General features: G+C 39.8%; 1 protein-coding gene and 1 non-coding gene across 2 annotated transcripts in view; one reads left to right on the forward strand and one right to left on the reverse strand.

Moving 5' to 3' along the window:
• MORC1 (MORC family CW-type zinc finger 1) overlaps positions 1-24,011 on the reverse strand; it is a 147,803-nt gene that overhangs the window by 96,468 nt on the left and 27,324 nt on the right. Inside the window, exons 9-10 of the mRNA XM_061134240.1 lie at positions 12,841-12,966; positions 2,131-2,210 (exon numbers count right to left, since the gene is read on the reverse strand). Coding sequence (XP_060990223.1) covers positions 2,131-2,210; positions 12,841-12,966 — 206 coding nt within the window. The remainder of the gene's footprint in view (positions 1-2,130; positions 2,211-12,840; positions 12,967-24,011) is intronic.
• Positions 14,397-14,503, forward strand: LOC133050243 (U6 spliceosomal RNA). Its single transcript, XR_009691560.1, has one exon. It is a non-coding gene; the product is annotated as a U6 spliceosomal RNA (small nuclear RNA).

Below are 24,011 nucleotides of genomic sequence, written 5' to 3' on the forward strand. Positions count from 1 at the left end.
AGAAGCAGAAGCAAGATAATAAAATAAAATTCTTTCAAACGTCTTTAAATTAACATTGCATATACACAATACATACATGACCAGTAAGAACGGCTTACAGATAATAATTTCAGGAAATTCTATATCCCTGCTACAGTCCTCCACACATTCCAAGATTAGGTAGCTGTATAGAGTTTCCTCTCAGGCATAACAGCTCACAGAGCATACGCTTGTTGTTTAGTTGCCAGCTCATGTCAGACTCTGTGCAACCCCAGGGACTGTAGCCAACCAGGCTCTCTCTGTCCATGAGGTTTCCCAAACACTAGAGTGGGTTGCCCTTTCTTCCTCCTGATCTGGAAATCAAACCTACGGCTCCTGCCACCATCTCCTGCAATGCAGGTGGGTTGTTTATGTCTGAGCCACCTATACACATACATACAAATTCAAAAGTCATGACTGAATGTTTGGTTGACTGAAAGTCTCTAAAATCCATGAAATATGGATTCAAAGCTACTCCTCACTCCTGGATCACTGGGGAAGGATGACTTTGTCCTTTTGTGGGAGGACTGATTGTGTATAGTATTCTGTCTTAAAGTGGATGTAACATCAGTCTCTAAAATTACCTAACTCTGCAACAGAACAATGGGGGTTTCATTTTTTTTATTTGGCTGTGCTGGGTGGTTGTGGCACGTGGGCTCTTTAGCCACGACATGTGAACTCTTAGCTGTGGCGTGTGGGGTCTAGTTCCCTGACTGGGGATCGAACCCGAGGCCCCTGCAGTGGCAACATGGAGTCTTAACCACTGGACCACCAGGGAAGTCCCTGGGGTTTTCTGATATACATCAATCTAGTGTCAAGTGTGTCCTTAGAATTTAATTACTTTTGTAATAATAAATAACATTTAGACAAAACCAAAGATGGAATATGTGTTATAAAGTTCCTGAGAGGGAGGGAGGAATTACATTTGACTAATTGTGATTATTCCTGCAATGGTGAGAGCAGCATTCAGTTCAGTTCAGTTGCTCAGTCATGTCCGACTCTTTGCCACCCCATGGACTGCAGCACGCTAGGCCTCCCCGTCCATCAACAACTCCCGGAGTTTACTCAAACTCATCTCTATTGAGTCGATGATGCCATCCAACCATCTTATCCTCTGTAGTCCCCTTCTCCTCCCGCCTTCCATCTTTCCCAGCATCAAGGTCTTTTCCAGTGAATCAGTTCTTTGCATCAGGTGGCCAAAGTACTGGAGTTTCAGATTCAGCATCAGTTCCTCCAGTGAATATTCAGGACTGATCTCCTTTAGGATGGACTGGTTGGATCGTCTTGCAGTCCAAGAGACTCTCAAGAGTCTTCTCCAACACCACAGTTCAAAAGCGTCAATTTTTTGGCACTCAGCTTTCTTTATGGTCCCAACTCTCACATCCATACATGACTACTGGAAAAACCATAGCTTTGACTAGACAGACCTTTGTTGGCAAAGACAAGTCTCTGCTTTTTAATATGCTGTCTAGGTTGGTCATAACTTTCTTCCAAGGGTAAGTGTCTTTTAATTTCATGGCTGCAGTGATTCTGGAGCCCCCCAAAATAAAGTCTGCCACTGTTTCTGCATCTATTTGCCATGAAGTAATGGGACCGGATGCCATGATCTTAGTTTTTTGAATGTTGAATTTTAAGCCAACTTTTTCACTCTCCTTTTTCACTTTCATCAAGAGGCTCTTTAGTTCTTCCTAGCTTTCTGTCATAAGGGTGGTGTCATCTGCATATCTGAGGTTATTGATATTTCTCCAGGCAATCTTGATTCCAGCTTGTGCTTCCTCCAGCCCAGCGTTTCTCATGATGTACTCTGCATATAAGTCAAATAAGCAGGGTGACAATATACAGCCTTGACGTACTCCTTTCCGGATTTGGAACCAGGCTATTGTTCCGTGTCCAGTTCTAACTGTTGCTTCCTGACCTGCATACAGGTTTCTCAGGAGGCCGGTCAGGTGGTCTGGTATTCCCACCTCTTTAAGAATTTTCCAGTTTGTTGTGATCCACACAGTGCAGCATATGCCTCAGAATAATTTGCTCAATGAATGTTTGCTGAATAAGTGGACAATAATGATGTAGGCCATATAACAATAATGACACAGGCCACAAGTAATTACATACCTCTCTGTACTGCTTCTTCTGCCTTTTTAACTTCACATTTAAACGCTCCTTTAAAAGAAGATGTGACATACAGATACTTTCTGAAACAAAACAGGAAAGGACATAATCAAGTCAGATTATCATTTTAAAGTTCACAACACAAAAATATTCTCTAAGAAGACTATATACTCCAGAGATAAATTATTATTAAGAAAAATTCATCAAGTAAGTTACATTCAGCTGTTAAATCAGCAAAGTTTATAACTAAGAAAAATCCCTTGCTTTGTAATACTAAGTAATTTTGTTTCTGCAGGGAAACTTCAGGAGAGAGAGAGGAAAATCTCTGCCCACACAAATATTCACTTGAACATGTAAAATGTGATAATTATCTTAAAAAGAAAATTTTACATTGAACTGCTTCATTATCAAAGTTTCTGGTTAATATACCCATCCTTCTTACCCAGAGCATCATTGATACTGGGTAAACTGCTTCTCTCTGTCCATAAACAATTATCTCTAACTGAAATGCTCAAAAACACACATTAATGTATCAATTTAAACTACTAAAACATATTTTCTAATTTATTGCTCAAGAAGCCTGTTTTTAAGGTTCAGGGTTTTACTGAAAACAAAGACACTCTAGAACAATCACAGAGAAAGAAATGTATATGTATTTTTTCCTCACTCAAAGTGAGCAAAATAGAGATGAGAACGGCTCTGCAGAAGCAGAGGTTCTCTGAAAGCAGTTGAAACTATGTTTTTCTATAATACAGGATTCCTGGAATAAGGATTTTAAATGCTGGTTTAAATCATCATAGAGAGACAACTCCAGATCAATATTTGGCCTAAGAATACTCAAAGTTCTGCGTACTTCATTCTATAACTTTTGCCTCTCATATCCATGTAGACTCAGAAACTTAAAATTCTCTGATAAGGCGAGGCTTAGAAAGACAGTGAGGGGTAGATGGAGAACTCTAGAGCATCTTTTGAGGCCAGAACATTAAGGCACATAAAAAAGGAATTTGTTCATGCAGAGGAGAGAGTCTAAATCTATCAATATATATCTATGCCCAATGAGTCTATGCCAGGGACAGGCAAAATACTGCTCATGGGCCAAAGTAAGCCAGTAGCTTGTTTCTATTATAGCCTAAGACCTAAGAATGTTTGGGTTTTTTTCTCCCCCATTTTAAAGGATTAAAAAAAAGGAAAAAAATTAAAATATGCAAAAGAGGTAGAATATGTCCAGATACCTACTCTCAGGCCCTTTACAGAAAAAGCTGACCAACCCTGGAATCTAGGCCAGTATCAACGGCTTTTGAATAAGAGCTTGCTTTTCCATGCTCTGGTTTTTAGGCAATGTAAGCAGTAGTGCAAATTCTTCACAATACAAACAGGTCACACATAATTTACACGGCTGTTAGCTGGGCTCTGTTTGTTTTAAGACTCTTCCATTATCTCAACAGAGGCTGTACAGATATACTCTGGACAGAACACCATCATGATTAATCAAGATCTGGGCTCCTTGGAGCCCCTTCTATCTGGGTTAAAGGCCTTTGTTTGTCCCTTACAAGGAGTACAAATTACAAAAGACTGGGCAAACGACTTCATTTTCTGTGATTCCATTTCCTTATCTGTAAATTGAGATAAAAATAATGATGTCTGTCTCACAGGACTGCTAAGAGAATTAAAGATATCAGCATAGCTAAAGAACTTAGAATAATGCTGGTTCATAGTAAACTGAGTTAATAGAATGTGTTTTATCTAATAAACACCTTGTAAGTTGTGTCCATTAGATGTATGGTATAGAGGAAATATTAGTATGCATTTTAGAGATAATATACATTGGGAATATGAAATAAAATGAATAGTGGAATCAGTTGTTTTTCTTTTAAAAATCTGAAAAACTTGTGGAAGCATGCCTAATTACCTACATAAAAAGGCTTAATGCTAAAAAAAATTAATAAAAACAAAAAAATCCTCACTAAATGACATCCTACATTCATCTACTGCAATGGTTTAATGAACTATTCAAGTTATAATAACTACGTATCTTTACCTCTGAACTCAATGTTCATTTTCCAAGAAGATTTACACAGTTAGTACACGAAAGGAACACTCTTAAGAACCTAAGGTGAAGCAATTCTCAATTTGTTCCTTTGATTTTCTTTTACAACAAACATTGTTCATTTAAGTCATAACCAAGGTGTATTTCAAATCAGTCTCTGTTACATTTAGAGAACAACCTAAGTTTTAAAGTAGGAAATCATTGATCATTATATGCTGGAATTATCATTTGCTTTTTAAAACAAAATCACATATTAATCACATAATTATTTTTATTTGAATCACTTAAATCAAATCTTTATTTAAAAAATCAAAGTGAAATTAAGGAGAAACTGGACAATGAGGTGATCCTTCAAACTTGATGTGAATTACACTACTCAAGCATTTTCAGAGACGACATGTTTACAGACAAGAAAACACAGGAGGCATAAAAGGTGCCAGGTGCGCATTAGTGCTTTAACAACAAAGACCAAAAATGCTCTCTGTTCATGGCAAGGGTCACTGAGATAACCTGGGCTCAGATAATGTGTACATCTCAGATGACAGTTTAAAGTTTATTATTCCACGGACAGAGGACCCTGGCAGGCTGCAGTGCATGGGGTCACAGAGAGTCGGACACGACTGAGTGACTGACATATACACACACAGACACACACACACACACACTGCTCACAACAATTAAAGAAAGCTACCAAATATATGGGATTTTTTAATCCGGTAGTAAATCTGCCTGTTCGCATAAAAGAATGAATCTTTGTCCAAATCTCCATCCATCATCAGAAGCCCCCATCAGCCTCACACATAATTTTTTCCTATTCATGGACTCTTGAAGATAAAAATGCTTCTGAGAGTCAGAGTAATACCGGAGGAAAAGGAAGAGAATCCATCCAGTTCGACTCCTCAGTCCTTGTGACGCTCCCTGCAAGGGAATGCTGTCCCCTCTAGAACTGGGCTTCCAGTTCCCCAGTGGTTAGAATGGTTTCAACACCATCTCCCAGACTCTGAATATACCTGACCTCTGCCCACACCGGGGGCTGCGGTCTCTGTCTTCTCTCTATTTCTGCCTTCTCTCTCTGCCTCATTTTAGGTCTCTACTCCGCCTCACACATTTCACCTTCTACGTCCCTACTTTCTTCCATCAATGAAATTGCATTCAAATGTTTTGTTTATGTCCACTTTTTATACAAATCAATTTACTGAATATTTTCTTTCTAAAAGAGCTTAAAAACATAAGGTCAATGAAAAGTATTGAGGGAAAACGAAAACTAACACAATAAAAAATAAATAACCAAAGTTTTGTTCCTTAGAATGGCAAAAATAAAATAAGAAAATGTTATTAATAACACATATGGATTTGGAACCACACAAAAGCTCACTTACACAACTGTTGGTGTAAAAATAAATTGGTCTCTACTTTTTGGGGGGTAAATTAACAGGACCCCTCAAAATTAGCAGTGTGTCTATCTTCTGACTCATAATTTACTTCCGTAATCTGTTCTACAGAAATAATCATATTTGAGCATAAATGTGCATACGCCAAATGATGCCCAAGCATATCCAACTCAGCACTGTAACAACGAAAGCGCTGCTTTACTGTCTGGCAGCTCAGATGGGAAAGAACCTGCCTGAAATGAAGGAGATCCAGGTTCGATCCCTGGGTCGGGAAGATTCCCTGGAGAGGAGAATGGCAATCCACTCCAGTATTCTTGCCTGGAGAATCCCGGGCACAGAGGAGCCTGACAAGCTACAGTCCACAGGGTCACAAAGAGTCAGACACGACTGAGCGACTCACACACAGAAAACCATAAAACCTAACCACACACCAGTGAGCAGTTACCCACGGAGCACTGGGCAGTGTATCTAACAGTGCCCAAGAAAGGTTTCCAAGAGACCACTGGTGAATTAAAAAAAAGTTACATATGATATTATGTTTAAAAATTGTGTGTGTGGTTCATTGTATGGAAATACACAGAAGACGATCCGGGAGGGTATGTGTTTAACTCCAGGCAGAGATTCTGCTTTGGGGAGATTACAGATCGCCAGAGCAGAGAATGACAACAAGTGGTAAAGGGGGCTTTTAGTTCTCTGATCTTCTCCAGTATCTAACTCTGTACTGTTAATTTTTTTTAATTTAATTTTTTTGCTGCGGTGGGTCTTTGTTGCTATGCACGGGCTTTCTCCAGGTGCGGCAAGTGGTGTGTGGGCTCAGCAGTGTGACACGTGGGCCTAGTTGCCCCGCGGCATGTGTGACCTTCCCTGGCCAGGAATTGAACGCATGTCCCCTGCATTGACAGGCAGATTCTTACCCCAGCGAAGCCCCTGTTTGAGTTTTAATTAACAAATTCTACTATTTTAGGAGCAAAATGGAACCACACCCCCTAGAGAGAAATAAACCCCTAAAGAGAAATCAAAATATGAAAAAATATTGAGTAATTTTTAAGACTTTATGTGGCAAAACTATAGACTGTAGCATAATACAGCACTTTGAGTGACTGTTTTAATCAGAATCACCTGCAAAAATTTAAATCTTCATTGGTTTTTAATGCTCATACTTACAAAATTGGTCCAAAACATGTTGGCTAATATAAAACAAAGTATTTTTTAAATTTTAAGTTGAAAAAACAGACTACAACAAAATTAAAATTCTAAACTTATAATTATGCAGAAAAAATTAGCCCACAGTTACGAATCGCAACATTATAGTACTCACAACCATAATTATTGTCTTTGTTTTAAGTACAAGTTCGCTTGATTAGTCATACTATAAAATAGTTATAGTCCTACATTATTTATCAAAACATCTAATGAGGAATGATCAAGAATTTTCTGGCTAGTATGATGTTGACAGAGAGACCCAGGTGTCAGATAGACTTTTCAAACTTAGCGTGTCCAGTACAAGTGGAAAGAGCCCCATCACCAGTCTCCCTGACCCCACACGTGCACCTCCCGTATCATCAGAAGGCTTCCATGGCTCCTGTCTTCACCTCACATCCAATCCGTCAGCAGGTCCTGTGGGCTCTGATCTTTACAATCTAAAGATAATCTAAACACGTTTCATTACTTCTACCATTACCACCTCCGCTCAAGCCACTGTAATTTCTCACCTAGAATACAGCAATGGTATTCTACTAATTTCCCTTCCTCCCTTCTTGCCCCATAAAATCAATTCTCCACTAAGCGGCCACAGTAACCCTCTAAAGTAATAAATTAAGTAAGGTCACTCTTCTCCAAAGACTTTACATCCTCAATACAAATTCTCTTCTTACCATTTGGTCAAGCCCTACAGACCCCGCCGCCATCTTCCTCGCCTCTTTGCAGCCACCATTCTCCAGCCCTACTCTCCTTGCCCCCTGCCTCTACGAGCTGCTCTCCTCCTCCTGGGAACCTCACCCCATAAAATTCTTCTGTGACTCACAGTGGAATCCACCCTCCAAGCTGTCCTCGAATGGTTCTTACTTCCTGGTGTTCACGCCTTTGTGTAGTCCCCTCCCACACTGAATCTGCGTGAGCAAAACATGGGAGAAGTGGTGGTGGATGACTCTCGAGCCTAGTGTTGAAAAGACTGCGGTTCCAAAGAGACACGTGCACCCCAATGTTCATCGCAGCACTGTTTATAATAGCCAGGACATGGAAGCAACCTAGATGCCCATCAGCAGATGAATGGATAAGGAAGCTGTGGTACATATACACCATGGAATATTACTCAGCCGTTAAAAAGAATTCATTTGAACCAGTCCTAATGAGACGGATGAAGCTGGAGCCCCTTATACAGAGTGAAGTAAGCCAGAAAGATAAAGAACATTACAGCATACTAACACATATATATGGAATTTAGAAAGATGGTAACGATAACCCTATATGCAAAACAGAAAAAGAGACACAGAAATACAAAACAGACTTTCGAACTCTGTGGGAGAAGGTGAGGGTGGGATGTTTCAGAAGAACAGCATGTATATTATCTATGGTGAAACAGATCACCAGCCCAGGTGGGATGCATGAGACAAGTGCTCGGGCCTGGTGCACTGGGAAGACCCAGAGGAATCGGGTGGAGAGGGAGGTGGGAGCGGGGATCGGGATGGGGAATACGTGTAAATCCATGGCTGATTCATATCAATGTATGACAAAACCCACTGAAATGTTGTGAAGTAATTAGCCTCCAACTAATAAAACAAAAAAAAGAAAAAAAAAGACTGCGGTTCCTACTCTGTTCTCTTGAGCTGCACACTCCAGTGAAAAGCAGCCCTTGCACAATACTCAGGCAGTCCTGTGCAGTGGTCGAGGTAAAGCGGAACCAGAGTGCCAGCCAGCCGTGTGGGTCGGCCAGTTTGGAAGGGTGCTTTCTTCCTCCCATCAAGCTCCACAGCAACCCTGGCCAAAATCTCTTGTCAACTTCATGGGGGATCCCCAAACAAAGCTACCCTACAAAACCACTATCAAATTACTGACCCACAGACACTGAGCAATAACAGATGGCCACTTTATTATTAAGTCACTCAATCTGCAGGCGATTTGCTTCTACAGGGTTAGATACATTCACTTGCTCAGTTTGTTCAGCCATCTGCTCAAAAGTTCTTTATTTAAAAAAGTAACTTCCCTAATTTTCTGTCTAAAATAGTCATCCAAAACCCCTCAGTCCACGGATCTCTGTCTATTCACAAATGTGTGGGAACTATGCTGGGTGTTATGTTTAAAATAACATATTTTTATTTTAATCCTTTCAGCCACCCCGAGGGACAGAGGAATTTTCAATACACAGTGGAGAAGCATCAGGTTTCAGCAATTGCTGAAGGTCCACAACTAGTGAAAGGCAAAATCAAAACTCGAAGTGTCACTGATCCACATTTTGCTTTCAATCACTTTCAGATATTGAACGATTAAATGATTTAAGATAAAACAAACTTATGAAGGAATACATAAGATGTGCAGCTTACAAAAGAGACAACTTTAAAACATTGTTAGTCTGTCCCAGTGGGTAGGAGGTGAACAGCTGGGGAATATCCCTAAAAAATGACGACTGTCCCAGAAGCACGGCATTGCAGGATATTCAACAGCAGACCATAAACTCAATGTCCCTGAATATCTTTAAAAGGATCATGCTGCTCCTATGAAAACGAGGGACTCCAACTCCATACCTTTTGGGTGCCTTTCAGTGCTATGAATCCACAGCAAAGCAGTGATAATGAGGAATGGAGATCTTCAAATAGATACTTTGGCTCTATCTCCCTTAAGGAGCTTTCAAAAGTGTCCTTCCTTAGTCCTAATGTGCAGAGATTTAACGCCTGCATATATCTGAGAGTTATTTCTCTACTAAACCTAAAGAATCCAAAGCCAAAGGAAATCAGTAATGTCTGTTGCTGAAGATCAAATAATACACCCATGTATTAGCCTGTCTGTATTATATAGATAAACAATATTTAAGACCCCAAGACTTCTAAAATCTTTACACTGAAAAGTGTAAAGAAATCACCTAGCTGAAATTCTTACCTAAACAATAATTCTTTCTACAATCTAGGCTCTTTCAGGGACAAATTTGCCCTCATCTTGAATGCGAGTGCCTGTCACTGCTTCATTAATTCCATGCCACACTCACAACTCCTGAGTTGCTATATTATACCTGATGTCATGTGTCTGAGAAAATAACTTCCCACCCTGCACATACTGGATTGAGTATTCTGGACATCAAACCTGCTAACTGGACCAGGGACTGCTCAATCAAAGGAAGCTCTGTGAGGGATCAAACCTTCCCAGACTCTTGTCCTGGCCTAGACTCTGTCCAGCAAGGAAGCTTTGAATCTGATGGTGGAAAATCCACCCTTCGTGAAGCCAATACTAAATAGACACGGCAAAGCCAGCTCAGCAGAGCTCAGCTGGAACCTGAGCAACCCTGGGCGGTTCCTTCAGCTCTCCGGAACACCGCAGCCCTGGAGAAACGCTGGGACAAAAGTGACAGGGGGCACGCTGCATGGGGCCCTGATCTGTGGCTTCTCTGAGTATCCTTACCTTAAACATCAACGGAAAAAGGTCATCTGTGTGTCTCTGCCAAAAACCAGCACAACACTCATGCTGAGCTAGCCTTCTACTTCTACCCAGCCATTCAGGTTCTGCCCTCGAGAATTCCAACCATCACACGGCAGCCTTTCAAGTTTTCACTTACTCTTCTCTCGTTCACAACATGATGCTCAATTCCATTAATCAGCCCCTACCGGATAACTACCTTACTATGAGCCAGGAAGTCCTCTTCCCTTCTAAAGCATCCTCATTTGAACATCACCCTCCAGACATGGTGTTAGCTGGACACGGTTTATTAACATCTTGTTCTGTTCACTAAGTTCCATAAACAGTTTCAGCAACCCCATCATCCTATCAGCTTGTATCAGGCTTGTGGTCAATGAAAATACCTAGTTTTTTTCATGTAAATCAGTATCCAGTCTAGTATTAATATATTAACACAAATAGATTTTTAAAATCTAAATTCAGGACTGTACGTATTTATATTACATTTATCTTTTGTACTTCAACTCACATCCATATTGTGCCTGATATAAGATATTCCTCCTAGTTGAGGGTCAATTATGAACTCAAAATTGCTTTTTATCCAAATTATTGATAAACATACTGAACAGAATATGATTAAGGGGTTAAAAATTCCCCTCAGTCCCTTTTTTAACTTGTTAGAGACATTGGGGTAAAGAAGCTACAGTAATTGAAACTCAATACACACAGCTAAAATCCAACGTTCTTTTTCATGTTTGCAATAAAAGCACAGAGAAATGACTGATGTATAGATATGTATTCTTGCAAATAATATCCAGTGTCCATTTCTAGAAGTATACTGGAGCTTGGGTGGTCAAGTGGACAGAGTACATAAATATTTTTAATATATTTTAAATGTTTCTATTCTGGTCACATAGGGTCACAGCTTTTCATTTGTTCTGATATGGCCATTAGAGACACGGTGTCTTTCAGGGAAGAAATAAAGTAAGGGTGACCCCACAAGTGGTGAGATAATGAGGACAGAACTCTACATATTTCTTACATAAAACTTTTGCCACTAGAGAACTGTGAGGAAAATAATATGCAAGTAAATAAGGCAAATGGAGAGAAAGTTAAGCCTAAGGGATAAAGCCATGGAAAATTAAATCTTTCCTTACTGGAGATACCAAATATCAGATTTAACAGTTTATCAGAGCCCTGTGTAACATGGCAAAGGTTCAAGCCTTCTTAAGTATCTTTTAAGGAATAAAATAAACATTTATATCATATCTATTCCTGGTAAGATACATCTAAAAATGGTACATTGAAATGTGCATTTAAAAAATACACTACGATGGGAAACAGCCATCACTTGATTTAAGTAATTTAGGTAGACAAAATTCAATTTAATAAAATTCCCCCCAAAAATAGAGACAAACCCACATATTCCATTGGCTTAAACCATTTTATACCCAAACTTCCTAAGAGAGAAATAATTTAATTTGAAAAGATCAGCTATATTGATTGATCCAGAAGACTCTTGGTACTTCCCAGAAGAATGAGGCTGATGAAAAGAAGCATCACTTTGATATGAATTAGGGAATGAATAGATTTATAGAGTAAGTCTCAGGCTTCATATACTTCATTTTTCAAAATATGACCTGCAGTATAATCAGAAATCAAAAGTAAAGCTTTTGAGGAATCCTTTGGTGTGTGGTCAGCTCATTCAATTCAGAGATCCACAATTTTTAATATCAATATTGACATGAGTGATTGCAAGGCCTCAGGACAGCAACTACTTTTTCAAGAAAATAAGACAACATAACAAATGTGGGTCTATTATATAGAATTAGTGTGCTGTTGGGGAAGCAGCATGGAATTTGAATTGATAAAGAATTCAGAGTAAGAAAATTTGAGTTCTTATCCAGTTCTGACATTTATTTATTTCTAAATAATGATAAAACATAACCCACAGTGTCACTGCAAAAGTCAACTAAAATAATGCATATCAAAGGGCATCTATATATACACACACACACACACACAACATACAAGCATTAAATGTTCCTCCCAGTAGATAGTGAACTGAAAGCTAGACCTAATCTTATCTTTCTAGCACAATCTCAGACTCACAGAAGGTTTTGATAAATGTTTAGTAAATAAATGAATGGCCACCCACATATCACACACTAACAAAATAAAATACTGTCTTGATTGCACACACAGTTGTACAAGGTAAGTTATACAATATGCAAATATAAGCTTAAAAAAAGCTTATGCTAAAATATAAATGAATTAGATGCACATTTACACATATATTCTTTCTATATATAAAATATACATATACATATATGTATATGATTTAATAGTTCAAATACATTGTATAAAAAGAAAATGTAAGAGAAGTGATTTTTTTTCTAATAGAACCTATCACAATCAAAGCACCTAGGATTCAGTACTGTAAGTAACAAATTTCTACTCAAGGGGGACCATCTGACTGAGAGTGTTCACTACAGCACATTGCTATTACGGCCAAATATTTGTTTCACATGATTACTCTTCAGCAAACCTTCCAGAATGGAGTTAAAATTTTATTTGCCATTGTAAAAGTCTTCCGATCAAATTAACATTTGGGATCGGGGGCTATTTTACAAATGAAAACTCTATGAACACAAGTGAACGAAGGTGAATTACCTGGGTCTGTAGAGGCAATAGCATAGGTATTTTGTTCTAACTCTTTTGGCCTGAATGAATATTCTCATCCAAGGATCAAAATATAGAACAGATGTATAGGCTCTGAATGACCATCTTTCTGGAAAACTAGGAAAGAAAATAATTGAATATAATAATGACATTTTTGTGAGAAGAAAAAAATAAGACTACCAAGTCATAATGATTACTGCTAGCAACTCCCGAAAGCTTTTTCCTAAACGTAATGACATGACAAATACCAGCACATTTTATAACACTCACAGACCCCTAAACGCAAGGGCTTACCTGAATAACCTACACTTAGATTAGAACTGCCCGCAATGCGGGGGACCTGGGTGGGATGAGCCCCCGGAGGAGGATGTGGCAACCACTCCAGTATTCTTGCCTGGAGAACAGCCATGGACAGAGAAGCCTGGCAAAAAGTCGGACACGGCTGAGCGGCGAAGCACACAGATTAGTATTGAACTTGGGTTGGCAACTAACTGATCTAAGTAGACTGACATCAGTGGAGAAGGAAATCGCTACCCATTCCAGCACTCCCGCCTGGAGAATTCCTTGGATGGAGGAGCCTGGCGGGCTACAGTTCACGGGGTTGCAGGCGGACACCGCTGAACAACCTACACACACACACAGACATACGTCAGCAACAGAAAAGACGCTTTTCACTAAAACTATCAGCCCAGAGGGACAAAATCCCATCCAACGGACAAAATAATTCCCGTGCTTAAGCGTAACCAAAAGCATCTAGGCCCACATGAATGAAATACATTTCCATGGAGTTACCGTGCAGAGAGAAATACAATATAATGTTTCATTTGCCTTGAAAATCATGAACAAGAAACATAAAACTTCAATCTATAACTGAAATAAGTATTAACATAAGGATGAAAACAAATGTTAATGCCCAGCTGAAGGGAGGAATCCAACACGGGAAGTAAAAAATAAAAAGAGAAACGTAAAGGATGGGAAGGCAATGAAATTGAAGCGGAGCAACAGAAACAGCCCATGAAGAAAACTGCTCTTGAAAACTGCATGGTTTTGAGAAGTCTTTGTGTTGCCACATATACCAACCACTCCAGGGGCCTTCAATATCACAGTACATTTACAAACTGCAAATCTCTCCAAATAGACAAGAAATAAAGATCAAAAAAGGCCTAGCCCGTGCTGAAGAAGCAGCACTCTTCTTCATCGACTAGGTCCCAGAAAAGACTGCTATGAAGGCTATAAGGCACAAAGAGAAAAGCAGGGAGTACTAAACCTATCAGTTGTACAATCCCAGCTCAGTCCGAGGGAGGCAGGCTGATGGAAAAGAAATCTAGATGACTGGTGGGGGTGTTGCTGCTCAGTGGGTCACAGTGTTGGCAGTTACTCCGTGAAAAAGAACAGAACTCCAAGGGATGTATAAAAACGACGGCAAAGCCCACAGGCTTGCGGTCTGAAGATTTCCTGCTTGGTTGTAAGTTCCTCCAGGCAGGATCTGAAGCTCATTATAAATCCATTAATTGCTTAAAAATAAACTCTTTTAAAGTAAGCCTTCAGTGCTTGCTTCAGCAGCACATATACTAAAGTTGGAATGATACAGAGAAGATTAGCATGGCCCCTGCGCAAGGATGACACGCAAATTCGTGAAGTGTTCCATATTTTTTAGAACTGCCATATGACCCAGCAATCCCACTCCTGGGCACACACACCGAGGAAACCAGATCTGAAAGAGACACGTGCACCCCAATGTTCATCGCAGCACTGTTTATAATAGCCAGGACATGGAAGCAACCTAGATGCCCATCAGCAGATGAATGGATAAGGAAGCTGTGGTACATATACACAATGGAATATTACTCAGCCATTAAAAAGAATTCATTTGAATCAGTTCTAATGAGATGGATGAAACTGGAGCCCATTATACAGAGTGAAGTAAGCCAGAAAGATAAAGACCAATACAGTATACTAACACATATACATGGAATTTTAAAAGATGGTAATGATAACCCTATATGCAAAACAGAAAAAGAGACACAGATGTACAGAACAGACTTTTGGACTCTGTGGGAGAAGGCGAGGGCAGGATAATCTGAGAGAACAGCATCGAAACATGTGTATTATCAAGGGTGAAACAGATCGCCAGCCCAGGCTGGATGCATGAGACAAGTGCTCAGGGCTGGTGCAATGGGAAGACCCAGAGGGATGGGGTGGGGCAGAGGTGGGAGGGGGGATCGGGATGGGGAACACATGTAAATCCATGGCTGATTCATGTCAATGTATGGCAAAAACCACTACAATATTGTAAAGTAATTAGCCCCCAACTAATAAAAATAAATGAAAAAAAAAAAAAAGAAGTTAAAAAAAAAGAGTAAGTCTTCAGTAGAATTCCCCAATATTCAATATATAAAAGTATCTAGTCATGGCTGTTGTTGATTAGTCACTACGCTGTGTCTGACTCTGTGACCACATGGACTGTAGCCCGCCAGGCTCCTCTGACCACGGTATTCTCCAGGCAAGAATACTGGAGTGGATTGCCATTTCCTTCTCCAGGGGATCTTCCTGACCCGGGGATTGAATGGGGGTCTCCTGCATTGCAGGCAGATTCTTGACCATCTGAGCCACCAGGGAAGCCCACGGTTAATCACAGTGGTCACTAAATGGCAAATGTGAGTGTAGCTTTACATACACAAGAAAGGCCGTGGGCATGAAGGTGTAGCACTGCAATAATGAGGCTGGTTATTAGTATACCAGAAGCTATGCAAGCCAGCTACGTCCTCACCTGTAAAGAAAAAAAAGTCACCCTGGGACACTATAAAAATTCTGAGTATTTTACCATTATTCAAATCCTTTCTGGATCTCCTGATTTGAAATTGCCCTTACAGCTAGAAGCATTCTTTCAACTTTCCTCAAAGCTTACACTTCTCTGTCATTTGAAGGTAAAAGTCAAAAGTAATTCAGAGCCAAGTTTGAGAATTTGAGAAATATGGTAAGAGATCAAACTGGGTTAGACAAGTTTTGATTAAAAAAACATCACACAAATATAAAATAAGGACACGAATCCTTCCACTTCTTAATAGGTCATTTTCTACTCATTCAATAAATATTCAATGAACATCCGCAGCGTGTGTGTAGGGGATCCTCGATACCTTCCTCTGTGAGGAGGGGCGTGCACGAACTAGAAAGTCTCATGGGACTTAGCATATAGCACTTCCATGTACTCAAGGCTAGGATTTATCATGGAGACGAATAAGGACACACAGGAACTCTAACAGAGAAGATAAAGGTGTCTGGGAGAACCTTTGCCTGGCTTTCCCATGTTCCCTCCCTCTCACGAAGGGTCACATAGACAACACTCTTCCGCAGCTGTGAGTATGTAGCGACGTGTGTGTGACGCTTCTGCCTAGGGAAGCCCGTTAAGAGAGTGAGCACTCGAGGTATTTTTGTCTTTGTTGTTTCTGTCTTTTTTTTTTTTCCCCTGGGGCTGGTCATATAAGAACCCTCTGCCTAGCATGTATCAAAATTCCCGAGTCCCAGAAATAATGTAGATCTTCAGCATAAGTGAGGTTATTTGCACAGTCTGCACAGTGAGCCCCCTTCATCTGCTAGAGAAAGTTCTGTATCGGTGGTGGGGGACTGCTTACCAGCTAGGTTCCCAGAAGCCAGCCAAGGGTCAATCTTGTAAACAAACCTTTTAATATTAACATCCCATTTACTTGCGACTGACAGAATGGCAATAATTCTTATGCTGTTACAATGTTTCAATGATAGGAAAAGAAGGCTAAATAGGAAATCTGTATATGAAATAGGCCAATCAATGTCATTTTCAAATGCTTTTATATGATTCATAAGGTCCTTCATGACCCCGACCCCACTTAATTTTCTAGGCTTATCTCCTGCCAGCTTCAGTCTAGCCATTCAGGACTACTGACTTCTCCAGATATGGGATCAGCTTTACAATCCTCAAGCCTTGGCACATTTCAATTCGTTGGCCATTTTCAGTTACCTCCTCTGCACGCTTCAGGAGACCTCATTTGCTGTCAAAGCCTTCCCTCACTCCCCAAGACTCTTGGGGATGAATTACTCTCTTCCAGGGCTTCCCTCCTTCTCTGCCTGCTTTTCTTAGGACCTGGGCTTCCCAGTGACTCAGCAGTAAAGAATCTGCCTGCAATGCAGGAGACCTGGGTCTGGTCCTTGGGTGGAGAAGATCCCCTGGGAGGAGGGCATGGCAACCCACTGGAGTGGGAGAATTCTATGGGCAGAGGAGCCCGGCGGGCTGCAGTCCACGGGGTCAGAAAGAGTCCGACACGACCAAAGCTACTGGGCATGCATGCACACCACTCCATCTTGTCACTGCCGTTTACCTCCTGTATCCCCATCAGGCTGTACCCACTACGAGGCTACCATCCTCATCAGTAAGTATTTGTCGAATAAGTGAAAATTATTCAGGACTTCCTTGGTTTGATTTAGAATGAACAAGAGTCGTCTCTGTTGTTTTTCAGCTGCTAAGTTGGATCTGACATTTTGCAATCTCATGGATTGCAGCACACCAGGTTCCTTGGTCCTCCACCATGTCCTGGAGTTTGCTCAAGTTCCTGTCCCTTGAGTTGGTGATGTCATCTAACCACTGCATCCTCAGCTGTCCCCTTCTCCTTTTTCCTTCAACCTTTTCCAGCATCAGGAACTTTTCCAATGAGTCACCTCTTTGCATCAGGTGGCCAAAGTATTGGAGCTTCAGCTTCAGCATCAGTCCTTCCCAATGAATACTCAGGGTTGATTTACTTTAGGATTAACTGGTTTGATTTGATCTCCTTGCAGTCCAAGAGACTCTCAGGAGTCTTCTCCAACACCACAATTCAAAAGTATCAATTCTTTGGGTTGCTGGAAAAGGGTGTCTGCTATGACCAGCATGCTCTCTTGCCAAAACTCAGTTAGCCTTTGCCTTGCTTCATTTTGTACTCCAGGGCCTAAACTTGCCTGTTACTCCATGTATCTCTTGACTTTCTACTTTTGAGTGTTTTGTATTTCTTCCTACAAAGAGTATTCCAATCTTCTTTGATGAAAAGGCCAACTTCTTCTGGTCTTAGTTCTAGAAGGCCTTCATAGCACCGTTTAGCTTCTTTGGCGTCAGTGGTTGGGGCATGGACTTGGATTACTGCCATGTTAAATGGTTTGCTTTGGAAAGGAACTGAGGTCATTTTATCGTTTTTGAGGCTGCACCCAAGTACTACACTGCAGGTGAGGGCTGCTCCATTTCTTCTAAGGGATTCTTGCCCACAGTAGTAGATATAATGGTCATCTGAATTAAATTCGCCCATTCCCATCCATTTTCATTCACTGATTCCTAATATGCCAATATTCAATCTTGCCATCTCCTGCTAGGCCACTTCCAATTTACGTTGATTCATGGAACCACCATTCCAGGTTCCTATGCAATACTGTTCCTCACAGCATCAGACTTTACTTCCACCACCAGACACATCCACAACTGAGCATCATTTCTGCTTTGGCCCAGCTGCCTCATTCTCACTGGAGGATGAGTAATCACCCTCCACTCTTCCCCAGCAGTATACTGGACACCTCCCATCCTGGGGGGCTCATCTTTCAGCATCATATCTTTTTGCCTCTTTATACTGTCCATGGGGTTCTCCAGGCAAGAATATTGGAGTGGGTATCCTTCCACAGTTCAGAAAATGACTCTAAAATCCAGGAACTGGACTAAATTAGATCCCTTCTGGAATATCTCAGAGGTGCCATATTTCTACTCATGAAAACATTGTATGTTATAACCAAGACAGTTTTCTAAATTTATTGCCAAAGTCCCTAAAAAATCTCTGAAGATTTTTTGAAGTTGAAACTAACAAGACCTAAATTATCTTGACTATACAGAAGTGTATAGAGATTTTTAACTAGTTTAAGTTCTGAACTATAAAGGGGATAACCAAATTTAACCTTAGGGATTATACCTAAGAGAAATATCAACTCAAAGAGGTAATTTAAAAGGAAAGTTATAAGCTTTGCAAAGTAATGGAAGTGCTTCTACCATAACCATAGTACAGTAAGAAGCACATTATGACAATTTGAAGCTGTAACTTCTGGTGTGTTCCCAGGCAGCTCAGTTAAGACACAAACTGGAGACATTACAGAATGCTGCCCAATGACTGTCAATTTAGAAATACACTGACAATACGGCACCTAATTTCCAAATGTTACTTAGTACAAAATTTCAACTCTGTGATTCTGTATTATATCATTGCTTTCAGAACTGCTTTGTCGGATGGGTTCCTCTAGCTGCCTGAGATCTGGAACTGTGATGGATTCCAAGAGGTACGAAACGCCCTTTTGATGGCAGTCAATCCACGACATGCCTTTTTTTGTCGTGAGTCTGTGACAAGAGTCCATGCTTTCTTCCATTTTCTCATAAGGGTTGAATATGTTAAGAAGATAATAAGCAACTGAAAGCAACATGGGTACAAGGAAATCACATGCACAACAGACCAGATGAAATGGTCATGTGATCCTAGCCCCCACAAAAAGGGAGTCGGGAAAAATGCTACAGGAGCGATTAAGCCTTCACAATTTGAAAACGTAATTCACAAAGACACATACACCCCAATGATCACTGCAGCACTGTTTACAACAGCTAGGACATGGAAGCAACCTAAATGCCCAGCAACAAATGAGTGGATTAAGAAGATGTGTCACACTTACATGCAATGCAGTATTACTCAGCCATGAAAAGGAACACATCTGAATCAGTTCTAGTGAGGTGGCAGAACCTAGAGTCTGTCATACAGAGTAAAGTCAGTCAGAAGGAGAAAAACAAGTATCATATAATTACGCATATATATGGAATCTAGAAGACTGGTATTGATGAACCTGCTTGTGAGGCAAGGATAGAGACACAGACGCTGAGACAGACGTGTGGACGCAGGGCGGGAGGGAGAGGGAGGGACGAACTGAGCGCGTGACCCTGACATTTATCGCCACCACATCTGGGCAGCCGCCGGACAGCATAGGAGCTCAACCTCTGCTCTGGGATGGCTCAGAGGGCTGGGATCGGCGGGGGGCTGGGAGGGGGGCCCAAGGGAGAGCACGCACGCACACACAGCTGCTTCCCTGTGGCTCAGATGGTAAAGAATCACCTGCAATGCAGGAGACCTGAGCTCGATCCCTGGGTTGCGAAGAACCCTGGAGAAGAGAAAGGCTACCCACTCCAGTGTTCTGGCCAGAGAATTCCATGCACTGGTACAGTCCCCGGGGTTGCAGAGTCGGACTCGACTGAGCGACTTTCACTCCATAACTGATTCACGTTGCTGTACAGCAGAAATTAATACAACACTGTAAAGCAACTGTATTTCAATTTAAAAAAAGAATATTTTACATAAAACTCCATATCAACAAATTTGAAAATCTAAACAAAATGAGTATTTTAATAAGAAATTATAAATGATAAATTTGCCCCAAGAATTTTAAATTTTGAATAGATTAACAGTTATACCCAATTGAAAAGTAAAAAAGGTAGTAATAGGACAACCAAATTTTCAGGGAACTTCTATCCAACCTGTAGGTGAACAAAAGATTCATTTTATATAAACTCTTTTAAACTAACAAAAGAGGTGAAAAACTTTCCAGCTCATTCCACTATACACTATACACCAATAGTAAGATAAGGATAATAAAAGCATAATTATAGCCAGTCTCATATGTAAACATAGAGACAAAGAAACAGTAAATAAAATACTAGCAAAATTGACACAGTGAATAATACATCATAAACTAGTTGGGTTTATTTGAACAAAGCAAGGATGGTTCAACATTATAAACTCTAATAAAAGAATACATTGCTTTAACAGATTAAAGGAGAAAAACAAATCTAAATCACTTCAACAGCTATCAGAAAACACTGACTAAAATTTAATACCCATTTTCTGATGTGAAAAATAAATAAAACGAACTCAATAAACTAGAAATAACTGCCTTCCTGAAACTGAAAAGGCAATGATTTGAAGGAATAATAACTAGAATAATCATCACACCTAATTTTCAAATGTAAAAAAACTCTATTAAGACAAAAACAAGACAAAAAAGCATGTCTGCTAGTACCACTTCTATTTAACTAGCTAATTAGTTAAAACAAGGAATAAAGAAATAATAAGTAGATGGTTGGAAGGCATCACTGACTCAATGGATATGAGTTTGAACAAACTCAGGGAGATAGTGAAGGACAGGGAAGCCTGGCATTCTGCAGTTCATGGGGTCGCAAAGAGTCAGACACGACTTAGCAGAGGAACAACAGAAATGAAGACATAAAACTACCATTGTTTGAAAATAAAAACTACATAGAAAATTTAACTGAAAACTATCAGAATAAAATAGTTCAGTAAATGGTGAGATATAAAATCAACAGGCAAAAAGTCAATGCTTTGCCATCAGTAAACTAACAAATAAATAATTTGAAAAAGCAATGAAGAAAAAAATAAGTCTTATCTGAATGCTAAGAAAAGTCAGAAAATGCCCAAGAATAAACCTAACAAGAAATATACAAGACCTAAGTGAAGAAATAATAATAGCTAACAATTACTGGGTATGTACAATGTGCGAAAGAAGAATTTAAGCACTTTTTACATCATGTAACATTTAATCTTCACAACAACCCCGTGATATAATACCATACTATCATTACCATTTACAAATGAGTAAATTGAGGCTCTGTGAGGTTAACTACCTTCCCCATGAAAACACAGCAGGTAGAACTATAAATTGAACTAACTACCAAAGCTCTATTCTTAATTAGTATGATATACTAAAGTGTTGTAAAACTCCACTCAACTATATAAAAGTAGACAGGAATAAGGACCAAAACATAAATATGCTAGTTCTCCCCCAATTAATCCATAAATTCAATAGACTACCAGTAAAAAACCCAAGAATTTTTTATACTAAAACTTGAAAAGCTTATTTTAAATATTCATATAAAAAAGAACATCTACAAGTATAGACAATTTTTAAAAACTTTAGGGGTAGTCTTACCAAATAACAAAATGCATTATAAGGGCTATAGCAATTAAGAAATTCTAATGGAGCAGGAATAAAAAATTGTATCTGTGAAAAGGGACAGACTATCTAGAAATAGATCCATGAATGGTGGCAATCTAGTTTATATTAACAATACACTTCAAATAAGTAAAAAAGGCTAGATTATTTTTTTAAATTCTATATCCTTTAGGAAAGCATGAAATTAATCTATCCTTCCCCATGCATATATACTTCAAAAATAAATCCCAGATGGATTAAAAGGTATATGAAAATAAATTACAAATATTAAAAGAAATGATAAGAAAACATATTTGGCTAAGGACAGACTTTCTGAGTTCAGAATGCAAAAGAAGCAGAGAAAGGAAAGTATTAGTATTAACAGATTTGACCTCAAAAAATCAAAAATTTCTCTAAGACAAAGGACAATACTAACAATGTTAAAAGTCAAGGGTGGAGCTTCCCCGGTGGCTCAAAAGTAAAGAATCTGGCCGCAAATGCAGGAGACATGGGTTCAATACCTGGTCCAGGAAGATCCCAGATGCCGCGGAGCAACTAAGCCCTCACAGCACAGTGACCGCGCTAAGCTTTGAGCCTAGGCGCCACAGCTACCGAGCCCAGGTTCTGCAAATACTGAAGGCCCCACGGCCTAGAGGCTGTGCTCCGCGACAGGAGAAGCCAGCACGTGAGAAGACCGTGTACCGAACTGGACAGCAGCCCCGCTCCACGCAGCTGGAGGAAGCCCGCAGGCAGCCACGGAGCCGGCACAGCCAAAAACAAACACACAAATACACAGTTTTTAAAACGTCAGGTGGGGGAAAAGGAAACGAGGTGTGTGTTTATAAAAAACAAAAGGAAGCGTCCTCGTGCTGATGCACTGGTGAATTCGCATCAAAGTTTGTTCACTGGGTTAATGTCCACATCCTGGTTATGATATTACACTAGTTCTGCAAAACGCCGCCACTGGGAAAGGGTACACCGCCTCTCTCTGTGGTGTTTCTTATTACTGCACGTGAGTCTGTAATTATCTCAATAAACGTTTCCATTTAAAAAAGGCCAAGTGTCAGTCTGTGTGTGTTCAGTCAGCTCAGTGGTGTCTGACTCCTTGCGACCTCAAGAACTGGAGCCCACCAGGTGCTCCGTCCATGGGACTCTCCAGGCAAGAAGACTGGACTGGGCTGCCGTTTCCTCCTCCAGGGGATCTTCCTGACTTAGGGATTGAACCCGCTTCTCTTGCAGTGGTAGGCAGATTCTTTACCACTGCACCACCTGGAAAGAGTGTCAGACTAGAGGAAAGTGTTTTCTTCATATTTAACACCCAAAGCATTAATAGCTATACTACATTAAATATTCCTAAAAATCAGCAAGAAAAACTATATAAAAGAAATATAATCAAAACACACAAGCAAACTATGGAATTTGCTTGTGTCCAAAAAACATGAAAATATACTCAATTTTTTCAATAATTAGGAGGAAACTGGAGTGCAAAGAAATATTTAATCTACATGCTAAATTTTTTTAAGTAACAGAAATTCATTATCTCACAGTTCTAGCTTTTAGAACTGTGAGACAAAGATGTCACCAGAGCTGGTTTTTGTGTGAGCTGTGAAGAAAAATCTGTTTCATGAGTTTTGCCTAGGTTCTGAGAATTTGCTACTTGGCAAAATTCTTAAAGACTGATTACATCAAATCATGGTGAGAATCTTAGGGCACTGAGAAAATTCAGACCATTGGTTAGATGCATAGAAATATAAGCATTTCACACAGCACTTTAGCACTATTTAAATTTAAAATTACTACTACTTAATCCAGCAATAACTTTTCTAAGAATACGAAAGAAATATTTGTACATGTGCCCTAAAATAAAACAATCAGCATTGTTCAAAAAGTGAAAAACGAAGTTTAATCAATAGAGGAGCATTGATATATAACATCACATTATACATTATATTGTAGTATATAGTAACTGAATATTACACACAATTGCTATATACCAACATACAGTAATTGATCACTATACAGCCATTTCAAGAACTAGGTATAGCATTTTTAAGAGAGTCGTCTTTTAGAATGAAGCGCAGCATCACCTTCTAAAGGGAACCAGGGTCTCTTGGAGAAATGACTACAGTGCTACAGCC

The sequence above is a fragment of the Dama dama genome, chromosome 31 (assembly GCF_033118175.1).
Source record: "Dama dama isolate Ldn47 chromosome 31, ASM3311817v1, whole genome shotgun sequence".
Classification (NCBI taxonomy): Eukaryota; Metazoa; Chordata; class Mammalia; order Artiodactyla; family Cervidae; genus Dama; species Dama dama.